Consider the following 18466-nt stretch of genomic DNA (forward strand, 5'->3'; position numbering starts at 1 on the left):
CATATTCTCTTTACTCCAAAATGTGATTAAATTTAAACTGCAAATCTAGAGTCAAAATTGGAGGAGAGTCAAAGAAGACTGACATCAAGAGAGCACTAGAGAATGTATGCTAGTATTTCTCTCATTCATAGTGATAGAAATCAGCAAAGAGAAAAGAAAAACATGAAAGATAGGTAGTATGATGAAGAACAAAACCCTTCAGCCTTAACAGGTCACACAGAAGTTGAGTGCCTTTTGTGTTGCTGGAGAGACTGTTTGAGAAACAAAACCAAATACACAGAGTCCACACTGACAAATGCAAGTGATTTCTGTTCTGATTTCTTTTGACAAATATTCCCTCCTTCCTTACATGTAGATTGAAAAGCCTCAGAAACAGAACAAACACTTTATTATATATCATCACATTGCTCGTTTGACTTTCCCTGAAGCATTTAAGAACTGCTTGTAATGATCCACAACACGTAACAAGATGCACAAAACAGTTCTGCAATAATAAAGTTCAATTAAATGAAACTTAACACTCAAATTGTTGCTAACATTGGACAATAAAAAACCAATGTTTTGCAGAAGAGATTTTTAAGTATTTTTGTCTACTTTGTTTCTTCTACACTTTTAACTTTTATCTCTGCTATGTGCATATAGCCAATTAAAAAAGTGTCAAATAAATTACAGGTATAGTTATGCTATTAACCCTCCTTATCTACTATTTGTCAACGAGCATATACAAAATAATTGACAAAAGCAAGAATAAGGGGTTTTTTGACACAGCATCTGATGAACTGTAGAAAAAGCTCTAATTTCTAATAGTAAAGCTAATAATTTTCTCTCTAGTAACTTGACACAACATATGCTATATGGGCAGGTGTATCATAGCATCTACAGTCATTTTGAGACAGATATAGACACAAGTATTCTTGCAGACTAGTCCACTTACTGTGCTACAACACCTCCAGTCTGCCATAAAACAACAGAAATTATTCAGCACTAATGGCAGCAGATATGAGAACGGGCATACTAGGTCAGAGCAAAAGCACAGCAGCAAAACCAAACAGTAATTTTTAGTAGAAGGCTCATCACAGCCCTTGTAATGCAGCTTGAGAACCTATCCAGCAACAAAGTAAAACATTTAAATTTAAACTTGTCTGGACCAACAAGTCACACAAGCACATAAATAAATACTTTAAGTCTTGAACGTTCCTAAACTTTGAGCACACAGAACCCTGGAGTACACATTTGACAGTTGGACTGAGCACTATCAAAATATGCTATCAAGAAAATTTGTTATTTGAGAGAAAAAGATAACTGGGAAAGTAATAGCAGTGATGTATTAAGAAACATCCAATTAAGGTCGTAATTGCATGAATTACACAGAAGCTCAGGCTCCAATATTGCATCTTCCTGGCTGGAGTGTTCCCCATGGAATTCTGTTGACAGCAAACCAGTGTTACTGGAAAGACATGCTTCTACAAAGCTAGCTCCTACCCAAAAATCTGCTTTTGAGCTGAATTACAGGGCAGCTCTGATGGCTAAACAATTTCAGTATTTTGAAAGTCTACAAAGGTAGAACTACTAAGCAGAAGTCAGCTATAATCAACTTAGTTTTTGTAGAAACAATATATTGGCCAGAATACTCAGGTTCCTCCTGCTGTAGAGAAGTGGGAGAGGGTTTTCTAGTTTCATTTAGCAAAATGAAACAAAAAGAAGTCTGTTTCAGTGAAGGGCAAATACATTCAAAAGCCTTTAACTAGCTTTGAGATGTAACAAATACAGAAATGCAACAGAAACTAATTAAGATTTCAGTGTGCAAGGACAGTATTTTGCTACAAACAACTTGCCCTCAAATCAGTTTTCACACAGAAAACTGTCATTTCAAAACCTTGTATTTACTTTTAAAAAGGTACTATTTTACTTTTAACTCCAAATGTTGTTAAGTACTTTCTCCCCAAAACCAAAGGATAGTTTAAGAAGAAAGCATAGCATCTGTAACATTTATCTTGTAAGGGTAAATTAATTTCAAGTATAACAGGTATACCTACATTTACTGTAGCCTTGTCAAGCTCTGCTTCGGAAGATGTAGGTGATAGGGGACTTATAGGACTTAGAGAGGGGGAGCTGTCCACACTAGAAATGTAGTCTGGGTCAGGAACATACAAAATCTATAAAGAAGATATAATGTAGTTAGAAGTTAGATATGCTTTCAGATTTACTTTAGATTTCCCACCAGTTCAGGTATATTTGCTAGGCTTTCTCAAAATAAGCTACAAAAACCATTCCTGCTCCCATTACTTTAAACAGAATTATGAGCTGAGGGAATAAACAATACCACACGAAGTACTTCTTCATTTTAGCCTTTCAAGTTCTTTAATTCTATCTTGATATAACTTTGATTTTCAGTCATAATAATTGAGGAAAAACTTCAGACAGAAAGCACTGAAAGTATACAGCATGCCAGAAACACCCAATAAGTGTCCAAGGAAGACATGTCCAATTATTTACCTTTCTATTACTCTACTATGTGAGCAACAAGAAACAGACTGGAAAAAAAGTTCATTAAATATAGCTCTTAGCACTGAATGTTTAAAAAAAAAAAAAAAAATCACCTGAAGTTAGTCACACCTTTGATACCTTATTTCAGCCATGGTAGGCATTCAAGCTACCTAGATAGAGTTCTGTAGCAATCAGAAATAACCACAGGATTTTGTCAAACAGAGGGCTAATACCAAATTACAAATGGTTAATTCCATAGCTGACTTATGTTTCCAGGCCCAACTTTCAAGGAGAAATGAAAAGTGAAGGCAGAAACGGGGGAAAAAAAAGCAATAGGAACCTATAATAAGTGATCGATAATTCATATACTGCTGGTAAAGACAGCAAGTTTTCAGAGTGGAATAGAAACATTATTCAATTTATTAAAATAGAATTGTAGGCAGTAAGATGCAGTCATGGAACGCTGTTTGTAAACTGTACCCTGAATATGCCTCCTGAGCTACAGTTGGTGAACAGCCTGCTGTATTTGCAAAGCAACAGTTTAGCTTGTACACAAGTGTTATTATACAATTAAGTATATCTAGTTTGAAAAGTCCTTTGATCTTATTTAAGTGAGACAAGTAGCTTCGTTACCTGTTCCCTTTTTAAGCAGTTATTTAATAAGTAGAAGGAATTCACAAGTTAGAGGAAAAAGAAAAACTCTTTTGCAAAGTCAATAGGAAAACCAGTAAGAGAAGTTCTTTAACACTTTCTCTGGTAGAGATGAGAAATATAGGGAAAGAGGTCTTTGTTGGATAAGTAACATACATAATGTAATAGTACCTGTCCAGGAACGACTGCTCTGGAGAAAAGCTTATTTAATTGAACCAGTTCATTGGGTGTTGTATCAAATTTCAAGGCAATACTGTTTAAAGTGTCTCTTGATTCCACCTGCATCAGTTGGGGAAAAAAAAAAAAACAAACAAGCCTGTAAGCAGTTAGTTCAAAGAGTGGCTCACAAATTTTATGTGTAGATTTACCAAGATTTTGACGACCTTGTAAGTGTTCGTATCTTATGACTGCCCACCCCCAGAAAAATCAAACAAAACCCAAACCAACAAAGCCATCCCAAAAAACATACCTACCCCCTAAATATTAGCCTATTACAACCCCATATAAAGATGTGTGCCTTTCCACTATGTTTCCAGGTGGTCAGAACTGTCAGTCACACACTTTGAGCTGTAGGTTCAGTTGCTGCACCAGAACTTCTGGTCTATAAATTCACTGCTGGGTACCACTGGCCCAATACACAATTGACTCAGTTCACAGAATCATTCACTCTCCCTCTTTACCTCCTCCATTCTTCAACTACAGGAAAGCTGAAGCAACCTCTACAAACATGAACACACTCTCTCACTACTGAAATAAGCTTCTGTTAGACACTGACTTTCAAGTAAAATTCATCACTGAAAAAATGTAAAAAAGCTGAAGCAAAACAAGTCAACTAGTATGACAGTAGATGGAGCATAAGCATTTTGAGTAGGTGATTTCCAAGTAAGGAAATGATTTTTTTCAAGCTCATGTTTTCACCTCCATCTCCCTAAATGTATTCAATATGAAAGACCAGAAGAAAGCAAAAGGAAAAAAATTATTTAGAGAGTATTTCAGAATAAAGAATTCATAGCTTTAAGAACAATAGAGATATGACAAGGGAGGATACAACTAAGAACTTTACTGCATAACAGTACAAGGCTTCATAAACACTGTACTAGGAAAAACCAAATCTTATAATTTAAGACAAGATGAAGATATATAATCTAAGTTATATTTGTGTTGCTAAATATAAGTAAAGATTGAGAATTGCCTTCCATAACATTTTGCAGAGGTGCACTTGTCAACCTAGATTCACTAAAGAAAAGAGATAAGTTTTGCCAAAGAAAAGGCAATTAGAATTAGAAACTTATCTTAAAAAAAGCTATTGTGACAATTCTTTATATAGGAAGCCAATAAGCTAAACAAAGCAGCAAACATCTCTCTCTACTAGTATTTCCAATACGAAAGACTGTATTAGTACCTCCTAGTCATTCAGTACTGTACGATCGCAGATATGCAAAAAACAAGAATATTCTTGTATGCCATGTTTAACTAGTACTAAAGCAGAAATCAAAACAAGACTGTAACTAGACCAGATAGGTACTATGTGCTCCACAGACAATAACAAAACTAACCACCAAATCAAGGAATAGTAGTCTTTCCATCAGAAGATCTACATAATACAAAAGTTTTGCTAAAACAAACTGTAAAGTGAGATTCAAAAGTTTTGCCTAAGTTTGCTCTCACATAAATGTGAGACACATAAATGAGGACAGTCAGCTTCTAGGTACTGCTTACGTATCACTTAATGACAGTCTAAAATCTCAATTGTTTCTATCTTATAAAACAAACTAAAAGCATTCAATTAAAACCCATGAAGCTTAAGCCCTTTAAGAGTGCATTCATTCTTTTCAGTCTTCAGAAATAAAAACATCTGGTGAGATAGCTTGGTAACTAAAATGTTTACCTTACTCAAAATAAACACAATGGCAAGCATAAGCTTCCTTTTCTTATTTGGTTGCCATGTTTGCACAGGCAAATTTCCACTTTGCATGGGATTCCAAAGACCAGCACTGATACCTTCTTAAAAGAAAGACATTGTTCATGTAATAGAGACTTCCTGAAGTATCTCCCTAGATTCAAAGGCCTACTTACCAATTCTTAGGCTGTCTACTATTTTAATAAACAGAATCTGAACAGACAAAAGCTCATAGAAAAACTCTGGAAAAGCATAGAATAACAAACTGAAAAAGTGCCACCACATACCACAGTCAGTTCCCAGCTTTTCCAACCATTTTTTCCCCACCAATTCAATACTGGAAGACAGTATTGAAAAGTCGTTCCTTCTCTCTCAGAAACCAAAATTTCTATACATTATGAGGAAGCCACTTAAATGCTATTCTGAATATTAAGAATCTTATATAAATATTTGGATATTAAAGCACGATGCTGCATCTTCTTTGATAAGAGAAGGGAATGATGAACAGTGACTTCATTGTTTTATGATTAACAGAATGGCAAGATTTGTTCCAATACAAGTACACTGCTGGAGAAAGGAGACCCACTAGACATGTAAATAGTTTTATTCCCTAAAAGTCAAAAATAGACCTGAGGAGGCCAGCTGGTGCCTTGAAGTGGTTCAATACATATCATGCGTTGGCTTTGCTTGCTTTAGTGTAAAGACTGAAAGACACTAATTAATAAAAGTGTTAAAAGAAAACAAGGATTGCTCATTCAGCACTGCATAGATTCACACACTCTGCTTTGCACAATAACATTTGTTGAAAAGGTTCCTTAAAAATATAAGTAGCTTTCCTCAATAGCAAAACCTTCTTGTCATCAACTCTTACACAGAGGTAAAACACATAAGATCTTATTTTCCTGTTACTTTTACCTTATGTTGTCACTTACATATAAATATAAATAAGTCTAAAATTCTAAGTTCATCCAAATCAGTTTTTTATGGATTTTACTAGATACAGAAAGAGCCACTTAAAATCCTTACCTTTCATTTTCCTTTTCCAATAAAATCCCTAATCAAACATTCTCTTCAAATCATTCTGTCCCTATTTGAGCAGAGGTGCATCTCACTACCCCTTTTCCATTTACAGAGCGCTACTTACGTACTCATGTCTGCCATGTGTGTACCATTAGACAGAGCTTCAGTCACCATTAGCTATGGTTCAAACTGCCCTCACTTCCCTCAAATTAACAGCTGGCAAAGTTATTTAAAACCTAATTCTCTACTGATATTTTAATGAACTTCACTGTCATTGCATCTCAATGCTTGGAATTCACTTATTCTTCCATTAAAAATTATACATCAAATATATATGAATCAGAGCATAGAAAGAATTACTATTTTCTTATTTCAAGACTAGACGTCCAACAACCAGAAAACAACAAAACAGTAGTTTAAGAGTATTAAAATGAACTAACAAAATTAAATAGAAAGAAGGGTGAAGACACAGGGGAGCAGACAACACCACTATGGTGCTGTATCCAAACCTTTAAAAATACCATCATCATCATCATGGCCAGTCTTCACGAACAAAGATTTGGGAAAGGTCATTACCCTTCGAGCCTGCACGGTGGATTTTTTTTTTAGGTGAGACACAGTGTGCGCTGAACTGAGCCCACCCTTTAATCCTAAGGTTCATCTGCCGGGGCCGAGCGAGCTCGGATGGTGGCAGTGAGGTCCTCAGGACATAGGTTTGTTTAGAGTGACCTTCTCTTAGATGGATGCCCTTACAGGGCTGACGAGCTCCATCTGCCCGGAGGAGTTCCCTGACCAAGAATCGAACCCGGGCCGCAGCGGTGAGAGCGCCGCATCCTAACCACTAGACCACCAGGGGGCCCCTTAAAAATACCAGATTATGACTATATCAACTAATTGTTAATAGGACTAATGTATATAGTATACAACATCGGGAAAACAGAACCACAATTATTTCTTTCTTCTCAAAAGGAAGATCAGCGATAAGTCTTTCCTTGAAGTCATAAAACCACTAGCATGCTACAATCACTGGTGATCAGTGGCCAGCACTGTCTGTTTATGCTCCATTTATCTGTAGTTGGCTCTTCTAACACCTGTAGGTAGGCACTCGTTGTATCTGTACATGTAACACAAAAGGCTTCCAATGCAATGTTAAGGTAATGAAGTTACGTCAATTAAGCAATGTAAAGATGCTACTTCCAGAACCCAAAAAAAGGACTCAAGAAAGTTCTAGCTAGTAACAATAATTCACCTGAACTATTTGCTCTGTTGGTACTCTGAGCCTGTTCACATTCATCAGCTGTGTGCTGAAAGCACCAACTGTGAATTCTGAAATAACAGATAATATCAATTTGCATCTAATCTGTCAACTGACATTTAGAGAAGGAGAAATTATATGAACTTTAAAAAAATATCTGTTCGCTGTCTAAGCAATATCAGCAAAAACAAACCAGTTTTCTGTTATCTTTTAGAGGCAGTTTGGGACTTACTTCCTTCAATTACTACCATATCTGTTTTCAATCAGCACCATATCTGCTGATATATTCTCTCTGGTGTTACATACAGAACAGTAGTTTCAAGTTTTTACATTTTGGGAATTTTAGATGAGAATCTTAAACATTAATTGCTTTTTGGTTTTAGCTTTTAAGTGAAAATATATTTTATTGTTTATTTATCCCCATAGTAACTATTTTCTTTTTTAAAAAAGTCTCGTGTGAAGTCCACATTAAAAACCCATAGTTTGCATCAGCAAAATATCATCTTACTCCAAACTTCAGGAATACAAGACCTTCCTTTCTAAAACCACATAGCAACTGGAAAAACTAACACATTAAATTATATTTTAAAAAAGGAAAAAAAGCCCACTAACTTTTCAACAATATTGGGAGGTGAAGGGGAGTCTGGTTTTTGCCTTCATCCTTCTACTACTTCTCAAAGAAGCAACACAGGTAGGTAGATAAATACATGTCTGTGTTGTCACAGTCAGAGGCAGAAGGATTAAGTCAGAAACCAGACATAAGTAAGTGCATCTCTCCACATAGAATAAAGTCATAAATAACAACAATTAAATAATAAATTAACACAATAGTTGCCAGATCTCTCATAGTGAACATAAGCTCAGTATCTAGAGGTTAGATCTGTGTATTTTATTAAAATATATGGTGCCCAACATTCAACCAAAAGCTCCAAAAACTTGATGTTACTGAAGCACTTCATGAGCTTCATGAGTGAAATGTACTGCAAGAGCCATCAGAATAGAGCATTTGTGAAGCTGAAATGCACCATGTTCCATATATGCAACAGGCTCCTTTAGAAGCCGGACTAAGTTTAATGACAAAAAGCTTTGATTCTTGTGAATCATCTTTTTGACTCACAAGGAAGTGATGCATCCTTCAGGATGTACTAAGAAAGCTATTTCGGGCTCTAAAACCCCACCTACTGGAACACAGAAACCTGCAGAAGTATATGACAACTTGACACAAACATACTAGGTTAAGAAAAGGAAAGCTTGTTGCTTTAACTTTGCCTGGAATCTTATATACCAAAGTAAAAGCATGCACATAGTGGCAAGAGCCAAGTTAAGGGATTTGAGTACGAATGCCAGTAATACAGACCTACAACTAACCTTTTTTTCCTATTATTTCAGACATAATGGAGTTAATGTAATAGAAACAGTCACCTTTATATTAACATTCTTCAGCTGCTAGAACCCAAGCAGCAGGAATTTCTGTTTTAAATTTCAACTTCAAGGAAGCCTTTAGTATAAGCTGGAATTATATTCAAATTCTAATAAAAGCCACACTAATGAAGTGCTTCTTGCTCCCAATACACACATACTGTCTCTTCAAATGACTATCACAGCCTTCTCAGTAGTTAAGCAGTATCACAGCTTGGCTTAATAGAACATTAAGAGTTAAGTTCTTCCATCTCCCCCATCTCTTACTCCTGGAATAAGAGAACATCAAGAGGTCAAGTAAAGACCTTTTATAAAAAAGTTCTCATTTTTATTTATCATGTCCAGCTTCAAAAGCGTTCAAAGACAACTGTGACAGACTTTCCCTATTTTAACATCAATTCTATAAGCATTATTTATAGGCTTAATTATATTTCCCGTATATAACACAAGACAGATACTTCTCACTTCTGTTTCCCTTAGTAACCACAAATGTGAAAAGCTGACTGCAGCACAGTTTGAGGGTCATTTCAAGAACAGAACATGGCTCCATTTTCAGATACTGATGCAGAAACAGAGTTATGCAGTAAAAGGTATAGATCTAGGGAAATCATTAGGAGACCACCAGAAGGTCAGTATCAAGATATAGCTCCCCTTCCAAACTTAACTCTGTTATTTCTCCTGGCAGCAACAGCTTATAATAATGCTGAAAGTAGAGAACTTGCACATGATTATGTAACTATTGTTATTTATTGTTTCCAACTAGTTCCCTAAAAGTGAACCAGTCAACAGACTGATTAGTTTGGGACTTTTAAGGGAAAAAAAAGGCATTTAAAGGGAAAAAAAATAGCATTACTCCTCAAGTACTACTAGCTAATTCCCTGATTTAATTTCTGTCAAACTAAACTATCAGATGCACAGAATTCCAAGATTAAAGATAATGAACATTACAGTTTTGCTTATATTTTGTAAGGAAACTTTTTAGTCTGCACTTGCTTTGAAATAACATTCTAACAATAAAAATCAGTGACTTACAGAATATTCAAGAGTCCCTCTAGGCTTTTGAATAGACATTCGTCGCCCATCTTTCTTGTCTGGGGTCTTCTTCTGGCCAGCGTCTGAAAAAAATTGAGGCAACGCGCGTGTTAAATTCATTTTCCTCTCTCAGTACTGTCACAGGCTGCTGATACAGCCCCGTGGGCAGACATCTAATTCACCAGTTACACAGCTTGCTCCTGCTGATTCTAACAGACACCAGCTGCTAAAATAGGGACTTCATTCCTCTGCAATGCTTTAAGAATTCAACCAATACAAACAACTGATAACTGGAAATCAACTAACTGCATAAGTACTTGCTGCTATCCAGGAAGCAACTTATGAAGAAAGACTAAATAGCAGATTGACCCTATCAGGCAAGTAACATCCCTGGAATTACTGTGGTTAATTGATTCTATATCATACCCAGTCTGCTCTCATCTGGAGGGGAGATGATATAGAGTTCCTGTGTGTTCGATCTGATCACTGGAGATTTTTTGTTGCTGTTTGATAAGTACAGAGTATTTACAGCTTTTTCATAAAACAAAGAGTATTAGTGTTAAACTTCATAATTATCCTGTCTGTAGCAAACATGCAGCCTGTACATAAACACTAAAGATTCTAAATAAATAAAACCCCATTAGATAGAAATAAACAAGCCCCACACTACAAATATATACACACACATTTCATTTGTATATAGCCAAGTGTAAGTTGTTTTTTTTCCTCAACCCAAACTTAAGTTTCCTTTTTCTTCTTACTACTCCAAGTGTCTAAAGAGCTTGCAGAGAGGTGCTATTCAAGAGGTTGAGATAAACCATCTTCTCCCTCTCCAGTAACTTAAAGTAGAATAAAGTCTTACACGAATAACCACTTCTGTTCCTTATGCCAGAAATGAAAATGGAAAATTATTTCACAAAGGAAGAACCTGCTACTTTAGACTTAGAATCACAGAATCATCATAAAATATCCCGAGCTGGAAGGGACCCATAAGGATCATTGAGTCCAACTCCTGGCCTTGCATAGGACAACCTCAAGAATCCCACTGAGTCCGAGAGCATTGTCCAAATACTTCCTAAACTCTGGCAGGCTTGGTGCCGTAACCACTTCCCTGAGGAGCCCGCTCCAGTCCCCAAACACCCTCTGGAGGAACCTTTTCCTAATATCCAACCTAAAGGTCTCTTGACACAGCTTCAGGCCACTCCCTCAGGTTCTGTCACTGATCAGAGAAGAGATCAGTGCCTGTCCCTCCACTTCTCCTCATGAGGAAGCTGTAGACCACTATGAGGTCTTCCCTCAGTCTCCTCCAGACTGAGGCTACTGACCTCAGCCACTCCTTGTGTGGCTTCCCCTGTAGGCCCTTCACCATCTTCAGAGACTTCAGAGCAATCTGGTAACTTCAGGAAAGTAAGAGCAACCAGAGGGTAGAGGTGAGGAAGGAAGGCCTTCCCTGTTGAGAGCACTTTGTAGCAAAGCAGATGCCAGAAGAACTCCTAACACAAAATTTCCAGGAGCTTATAATCTGCAGTTAGGATTAACATCATCCCCTCACATACTTAAGACAGTAAATCCTACCCTTCCCATCAGAGCCCACTTTCATTCCTTCCCTCTGTGATAGTATTATCTCCCCCTCGCTAGATGGATACAGGTTTCAAGTGTTTCATAACCTACCACAATTTAAGTCTCTGGAGTCAAGAGGAGATGGAGGCATGGAATGCCAAGCTACGTGTGTGCTGAGTACCCATCTGGCCCAGCTACTAAAATCCACACCTCTGCCCACAGCCCAAGTGCTTGAGCTGCCTGTTCATAAAGAACACATTGATTTCACCTAACCTCTTGGAAACAAAACTAGGAGATATTTCAACTGTGAAAATAGGTCAGAGCAGTAGAGACATGAACTCAACCTCCCTGATGACACACTACAAAGCCTCTCTCTCACTGAAAGAGTAGGCTATTTATTTTTGAGGGGAAAGTAAACCCATCTTTCACCCATTCCAGTGCCCCCAGTATTCTAGGAAGCACATGAAAGTAGAAAAAAACTACCAGCATAGAATGCAGCAGTCTGAAAAGTCCTCAGCATCAACAAGAATCAGTCTTGTGCTTTCATGTTATCTATTTTCCTGATAACTCTCTTGCACAGGAGATCATCTTGTTAGGTTACACTCAATCCTTACTTCATCTGCCAGTAGCAAGCCAGTGAGACTACTGAAGGCTGATGTTCTCAGACCACAGGTAGAAGAAAAACCTGCTGCCACTGACCATACTATGCACAAACTCAAGAGTCAAGAATGACTTGTTTAGCAAGAGGATCTATGGTGCCAGGTTATCAGAGCTCTTAGCTGTGCTGTTTTAGACAGAAACAAGACCCACCCTTTAGCAACATCAGGGTTGATGCTTTAAATTCTTAACTACCTTAAACAGGACTGAGCCTCCACAACAGCTTGAAACACTGAAGTGATAAAGTGAATGTCAGATCCACAAATGACAAGAAAATATTTCAACTGCCTAGGATTTCAGAGACTAGAACTAGAAAGATGCAGAAGGCAGTGTTCAAAAAGACACCAGACCAGTATTTCGTATGAATGCGTGGCACAGAAACTCAGGATTAAGACTGTAGCATAAGAATGATTACATATGATCATCAACATAAACAGAGAGAAGGACTTATTGTTCCAACATATTTATATAAAATAGGGTTATGAACATTATGGTTTAAGAACATATAGTTTTCAATGAGGCAGCTTTGTCCTTAAGATATGCAATAATCAGTGGCATTATTCAACTGAAAATTGAAGACAACTGAAGTTAAAATTTAACATTTATAGGAGAGATTCTAATATTGTCTCTACGTGGCCCTGTGCCACTGAATTTTAGTCAAGTGAAAACATTCTTGTTGCACTGCTAGCTCAAACTGTTATGACAAGAGTGACGTTTCTCATTTCTTAGTATGCCGTCTGAGCTGAATTGTTGGCCTTTGATTTGTTGTTTGCTGATGCTTCTAGTACATCCTTTGGACTTCTGGCACTAAGAGCTGGTAAAGAGAACTAGTATACAGGCTAAGAACTGTTTTAAGAGGATCTTCAAGCTCTGCATAGAGCAAAATGTACTCATTTTCCTTTACCCTACTATTTTTCTGCAAGATAAGCTTAAATCTCAAATAACTTATATTAAAGTGAATAGAATATCAGCAGCTGAGAAACATTGCAACAGAAATTACAACAGTCACTTTTTGCAAATGAATAAATTAATATACCAAACAAGTATTCTCTGAGAAAAAGCAAGGAAGTCAATGATTATTGTAAACTGTTTAAAACTAATAAATTAGCTTATTATGGTCAAGAAGATAAGAAAAATATGATTTATCCACATATACACACCTCCTAACAAAAATTGCACATTTATGCATCAGAGTTACAGTGTTTAAAACAAAGAAAGAGGCAGCAACTTTGTAAAATTCTTGTCTAGAACACAGTTTTTCACAGGATCTTAGTGCAGCACATATGGGGTAATGAATCATGAGACAGTAAGAAAAATAGTCTTTGAAATATTCTCAAATACATTGTTATTTAGCAGTACATGGAACATATTGCTAATTGATAAAATAGGGGAAGTACAGATATTACATCTTTATTAGATTAGTTCTGCTCAATAACAATTAGATCATTTTAATCTATTCATAAAGAAACAAAAGAGATTAAAGGAGGAAATCTTTATATTCCATAAGACCTGGTGACCTGACACTCCTAACAGCAGGGACTACCTCACAGTCAGCAACTGTCTCATTAACTCTTCTCCCTGTTCTGCAGTTAGATACGCTTATGCTAATTACAGGAATATTATTTTCAGTCACTTGTGCCCTGTAAACTAAACTTAACTTCAGTCTTAAATTCAAACCTAAAAGGGGCAGTATCCCAAGGAGGAGACTCCAAGTTAACAATCTCCAATCAGCCACAGTGAGAGACAGGTTCCAGGCAAATCTTCAAACCGGGCTCAAAAATCATTCTATAGATTCTATAGATCCCTCTCCTGAAGCACTTTGGTACCATATTAAAAACAGCATCCAGCAGTCCTCTGAAGAATCCTTAGGGTTCTCCTTCAAGAAGAACAAGGACTGGGTTGATGAAAACAGTCAAGAGATCCAGGAATTGCTGAGGAAGAAGAGAACTGCTCATCAAGCACACCTTGCGCTGCCTTCCTGTCACGTAAGAAAAGTAGCCTTTTGTCTTGCATGCAGCAAGCTCCAACAGAAACTCTGTGACATCCAGAACAAGTGGTGGATCAATCTAGCTGAGAAAACTCAACTACATGCAGATACGGGTGATCACAGAGGATTCTATGAGGCCTTGAAAACAGCATACGGGCCTACATACCAGGTCCAAAGCCCTCTACTCAGCGCTGATGGTCAAACACTTCTGACAGATAAAACCTCCATTCTGAATCGATGGTCTGAACACTTTCAGACTCTCTTCAGTACCAACTGTGTAATTCAAGACTCAGCAATTCAGTCCATCTCACAACAACTGGTGAAGAATGAACTGGATATTGCCCCCACTTTGGGAGAAACTCTTAAGGCCATATAGCAGGTGAAAACAGGCAAGGCAGCTGGGGTTGATGGAATTCCACCTGAAATCTGGAAACACGGGGGCCAAGCACTCCATGCTAAATTTCACGAGTTCTTACTACGCTGTTGGGAACAGGCGAACTACCATCAGACCTTCGTGATGCAGTCATCATCACTTTGTATAAGAAGAAAGGAATTAAATCAGACTGTTCAAATTACCGTGCTATTACTCTGCTCTCCATTGCTGGCAAAATCCTGGCAAGAATACTCTTGAACAGACTAATACCCACTATAGCAGAAGGAATTCTACCTGAAAGCCAATGTGGTTTCAGAGCCAACAGGAGTACCACAGACATGGTATTTGTTCTCCGACAACTGCAAGAGAAGTGTAGGGAACAGAACAAAGGTCTCCACGTAACCTTTGTTATCTCACCAAGGCTTTTGATACTGTAAGCAGAAAAGGTCTATGGCAGATTTTGGAACGTTTAGGATGTCCCCCCAAGTTCCTTAAAATGATCATCTCACTCCACGAGGATCAGCACAGCCAAGTCAGATATGGCAATGCACTTTCTGAGCCCTTTCTAATATCTAATGGTGTGAAACAAGGCTGCATTCTTGCACCAACCATATTCACAGTTTTTTTCAGCATGATGCTCCAAAGGGCCACGGCAGACCTCGATGATCAGGATGGTATCTACATTCGTTATCGTACTGATGGAAGCCTATTCAACCTAAGGGACTGAAGGCCCACACTAAGATCTTAAAACCATCTTGTCCGAGAGCTGCTTTATGCTGATGACGCTGCCCTTGTCACCCACACAGAAGCAGCCCTGCAGTGTTTAACATCCTGCTTTGCAGACGCTGCTGAGCTCTTTGGACTGGAAGTCAGCTTAAAGGAGACAGAAGTTCTCTATCAACCTGCACCTCAGGAAGTCCCCCATCATCCCCATATCACCACTGGCCAATCAGAGCTCAGCTCAGTCCAGCAGTTTAACTACCTAGGCAGCCTCATCTCCTCGGATGGTAAGATTGACGGAGAGATAAACAACAGGTTAGCAAAGGCATATAGTGCTTTTGGAAAACTCCATAATAGAGTATGGTGTAATAAACACTTGAAGAAAAGTACAAAGATCAGTGTTTACAGAGCCATTGTGCTGTCTACTCTCTTATATGGTTCTGAATCATGGGTCATCTACCGCCACCACCTGCGACTCCTAGAACGCTCCATACAATCCTAAACATCCACTGGTCAGATTATGTGACCAATACATCTGTTCTAGAACAAGCAGCAGTCACAAGTATTGAGGTCATGTTGCTGAGAACACAGCTGCGCTGGGCAGGACACATCTCTAGGATGAAGGCCCACCACCTCCTTAAGATCTTGCTTTATGGTGAACTTGCCACTGGCTGCTGCAAGAGAGGAACCCCAAAGAAAAGATACAAGGACTCCCTGAAACAACATCTCAACCTTGGCCATATTGATCAACATAACTGGTCTACTCTGGCCTCCAATCGGGAGGCCTGGGGACACACCATCTATAACGCTGCTGTTTCCTTTGAGAACACACACAGGATCACTCTCAAGGAGAAAAGGTAACACAGAAAGAATCGTGCCTTGCAGAATTTACCACCTAAGGAGTCTTTCTGCTGTGCCTTTTGCAATCAGACATGTCTATCTTGTATTGGCCTTATTAGTCACCAGCATGCTTGTAAGAAACGTGGATAGAGCCTTTCCCAAATCTTCATTCGCGAAGCCTAGTCATGATGATGATTTTCAGTTATCTTCCCATGTCTTAGGAGCCAGAAACAAAGAGGCCCTAATAGTAACCTACAAGATGCTTGGAGCCTACAGTTTTCTAGTCAAAATGGTAGGTTTCCAGACCAAGGCAGTGTCATAAACAATGCCTCCTTCAGTCTCCTCTTGCTAAGCAACTGCTACTTATTCTGTGATTCAGTCTTTCCAAGCAAGTCATGCTCTCAAAATTCTTGATCCTTATCACTGCTCTCCACATGATGCTTCTGTTCACATTTTTCTCAATCAAATCCTCAAGTTAAATGCATCCAGGACCTTGCTGCCATTGCCTCAGCACTTTAACATCAGAACAACTTTTTCCTGCAACACAGATTCAAGTTCATTTTGTGATGCCCCCAACACATGCCCCTCTTTTCTTCTATTCAGCCTGCTGCATAGCGCATAGGTAGAAATAACTTAATGCATGATTTCAGGATGAAAAACAACTGAATAAAAGTAAACTTAAGACAGGCCACTTCTCCAAATGGCTAGGAGACAAAGCAGCTCATGCACGACACTTCACATTTAAAAGTAAACAGAAATGCTTTATCACATTTTCAAATTGCACCACAGTATGTGTTAATCAACACACCTGGTCCATCTGAAATACATGTATATAGTTTAATACATGAGAAACTACCTAACTGCAAATCTCCACGTACTGTACAAACTCTCTGCAGACCAAATGTATCTATTAACGAAAACTTGCAAAAATCTTGGCTGTTCTATTGATACAGTTAGTCAACTTTTCCAATAATAATTGTTCACCTCTTTCAGATATTTAAGCCCATTTAGTTGTGCATCTTCAAGTCTACACAATACCACATGAGCAGTTTGACCATCAAGCAGCAATATCAACATCTTTGAGAATTTACACTTTGCCTTATCTCACTTAAGCCAACAATACCTACTTTTTCTGAAAGTGCAAAATCAATTAGCTCAACTGTGCACAACTGCCCTGCTATCATGCAAAAGGATGTGCTGTGTATGTGAAGTTATACCCAGTGCTTCAGTAAACAACTTGCTGCACAAATTTACTGCATTAGGTTTGCAGGTAACAATGAACTGGGGGGACCAGTCAACATACATGATGACAGGGCTGCCATTCAGAGGGACCTGGACAGACTGGGGGAGCAAGTTGACAGGAACCTTATGGAATTAAACAAGGCAACAGTCTTCTGCATGGGAAGGAAGAGCCTTTTGTGCTGTACAGGCTGGCACCGCCCAGCCAAGGAGCAGCTCTGCCGATAAAAACCCAAGGGTATAAAAACCCAAGGGTCTTGGTAGGCAGAAGCTGGACAGGAGCCAGCAGCATGCCCTGGGAAAAAAGGGATAACAGCATCCTCAGCTGTGTTAACTGTGGCCAGCAGACAGAGCACTGGAGAGAAGCAACTATTATCCTTAACTTGGCACTCAGACTGCTTTTGAAATACTGGCTCTAGTGTCACTGTCCTGCTCTCCCCCCACCCTGCTCAATATAAGAAAGGCATAGATAAACAAAAACTATTTCAGTGAAGGGCCACTAAGGTAGTCAGGGGCTGTGAGAACAGGCCAAAAGAACAGAGCCTCTCCAGCCTGAAGCAGAGGTGATTTTGAAGGACTGGAACAGCAGCCATCCTGTACCTTCTAGATAGTTTCCCCATAGGTGTCAAGATGACAGAGTCCGGCTCTTCAGTAATACAGTGGGAGAACAAAAGACAACAGACATAATGGACAAACAGGAGAGCTTCTGACTGGGAAGAAGGTAAAAAAAAATTAGTTGCCCAGAGCAGCTGTGCAGTTTCCATCCTTGGACATTTCCATGGTCCAGCTAAATAAAGCACTCAAAAATCTAGCCTGAAGTCATCATCTATGTTAAGTAGGACTAAACAACCTTACTTGCAATTTGAGTTCTCTAACTATGATTCCTCCCACATTTTTCTGGCAGGCAATACAGATAAATGATGCCACCACTAAATCAAAACAGAGGGAGATTTACACATATAACACAGCAGGGTGTGTTGCTTACTGATTAACAGAAAATTATTATCAATACATGTAGTGACTTGAAATGCTGCCATAAGCATGCAGGTTCTCAATAAAACATGACCTTCTAAACTATTTGAATGTTAGAAATGGAAATTAACCAGAAAATTAAAATAAAAACACATGACACATTAAAAATGTAATACAGTCAAAAGATACCAGAGTATGAATAAAAAAACCCATTAGATTATATTTGTTTCAGTCATCTGCTAGATTAGTTTATAAACTGAACTTCAGTAAAACATCCAATACATCACAACTCTGCTGAACAGTAAAAAATGGATTAAGAGTTGTGAAATATGTAAAAAATTCAGTAAAGGGGAG

The 18466-nt window shown here is 38.3% G+C and overlaps 1 protein-coding gene across 5 annotated transcripts in view; it reads right to left on the reverse strand.

The window, feature by feature from the left end:
- OXR1 (oxidation resistance 1) overlaps positions 1-18466 on the reverse strand; it is a 263034-nt gene that overhangs the window by 51689 nt on the left and 192879 nt on the right. For 4 of the 5 annotated variants that reach the window (XM_064646795.1, XM_064646771.1, XM_064646777.1 and 1 more), the window contains 3 exons: positions 9765-9847; positions 3310-3417; positions 2037-2156 (listed from right to left, as the gene is read on the reverse strand). In XM_064646795.1, the coding sequence (XP_064502865.1) occupies positions 2037-2156; positions 3310-3417; positions 9765-9847 (311 nt within the window). The remainder of the gene's footprint in view (positions 1-2036; positions 2157-3309; positions 3418-9764; positions 9848-18466) is intronic. The other variant, XM_064646787.1, reaches the window with a different exon arrangement.

Source organism: Pseudopipra pipra, chromosome 1 (genome assembly GCF_036250125.1).
Source record: "Pseudopipra pipra isolate bDixPip1 chromosome 1, bDixPip1.hap1, whole genome shotgun sequence".
Taxonomy (NCBI): Eukaryota; Metazoa; Chordata; class Aves; order Passeriformes; family Pipridae; genus Pseudopipra; species Pseudopipra pipra.